The sequence below is a fragment of the Panthera leo genome, chromosome B1, assembly GCF_018350215.1.
Source record: "Panthera leo isolate Ple1 chromosome B1, P.leo_Ple1_pat1.1, whole genome shotgun sequence".
Taxonomy (NCBI): Eukaryota; Metazoa; Chordata; class Mammalia; order Carnivora; family Felidae; genus Panthera; species Panthera leo.
Genome location: NC_056682.1, coordinates 184381672 through 184382926, shown reverse-complemented (window position 1 = coordinate 184382926; position 1255 = coordinate 184381672). Strand labels below are relative to the sequence as shown.

Genomic DNA, 1255 nt, shown 5'->3' with positions numbered 1-1255 from the left:
GTGGGACAAGTCATCTGAGTTTCCATTATTTCTAATGGGGAAGTTCGCTTTGATATACAAGTGCTTTGGATTACAAGCATATTTTTGGAGGAAATTATGCTGGCAACCCAAGGTTTTACTGTATCTGCTTAGATGTAACATGATCCTTTCTGCCGTGTCGAGTTTCGCTTTAGTACCTTTCCCACCCTGTGATCCTTGTTAAAATGAGGAAATTCCACACCTCTCTTATTCTTCATTTCTTTTTTTTTTTTAATTTTGTTACGTAAGTTAACCCATTTATTATAGGCTAGCAACGTTTCAAATGGTGGAGTTTCTACTGGTCTTTCAAGTCCTTCAGTCTGATGGCTGACTTTACGGTAACGGAACACGCAGTGTTGTAGGGCCAGGAGCCACGGGCCGCCGTTCTCATGCAGGAACCACAGCCAGATCCCCACAGCTCGTCTTCCATCTTGGTGGTGCCACAGAAGGAGCAAGTGTACTCAGTGTGCTGGCTTATTTCAATCTCTCTCGCCATTTTCCTGTGGGAGGCACCATGACGGGTCCCTATTTACCGAGGCTTCCAACTTTCTAGGTGCATTTAGCCATGTCTCCGCAAACTAGGTCCGAGCCCAGAGAGCTTCTTCTCTGTATTTCACATTAGCCAGAAAATTTCCCCCTTTGGAGGTCTGTTGTAGTGTAGCTGGAAAAGCTCACGCTTCGGGTTCAGACTGGACGAGGGCTTGTCTCAGCGTGCTAACTAGCTGTGTGATTTTGAGTGAGTCACTTCTTTGTACTGCTCAGTCTGCTCACCTATAAAATGGGTCTCTTGGGGCACCTGAGTGGCTCAGTCGGTGAAATGTCCGCCTCTTGATGACTCGGGTCATGAGCTTGAGGTTTGTGAGATCAAGCCCTGCATCAGGCTCTGTGCCGACAGCGTGGAACCTGCTTGGTATTCTGCGTCTCCCTCTCTCTCTCTGCCCCTCCCCCCCCTCGGTCTCTCTCTCTCAAAATAAATAAATAAACATTAAAAAAGGGGTCTATGCATGTCACAGGGATAGGGTTCAATCAGATAATTGATGCAAAAGCAAACCCTGAACCTTAGGTTACTGGGCAAATGTCAGTTATTATTTACATTGGAGTGTGGACTTCATACATCTGGTCAGGCAAACCAATGAGAGGGGAAGGACCTTGGCCAAGCATCAGCCTTGGGGGCCAGAGGCAGGGACAATGGAGAGGGCAGGAAGAGTGACATGAAGTAGACTCTGGCAAGCCAGTA

General features: G+C 47.3%; 1 protein-coding gene across 1 annotated transcript; it reads right to left on the bottom strand.

The window, feature by feature from the left end:
- Positions 1-313: 313 nt before the first annotated feature.
- Positions 314-585, bottom strand: LOC122217210 (60S ribosomal protein L37a-like). The gene is given in 2 exon segments (XM_042934047.1): positions 314-546; positions 549-585. Coding segments are annotated over 2 exon segments (270 nt in total).
- Positions 586-1255: the final 670 nt, after the last annotated feature.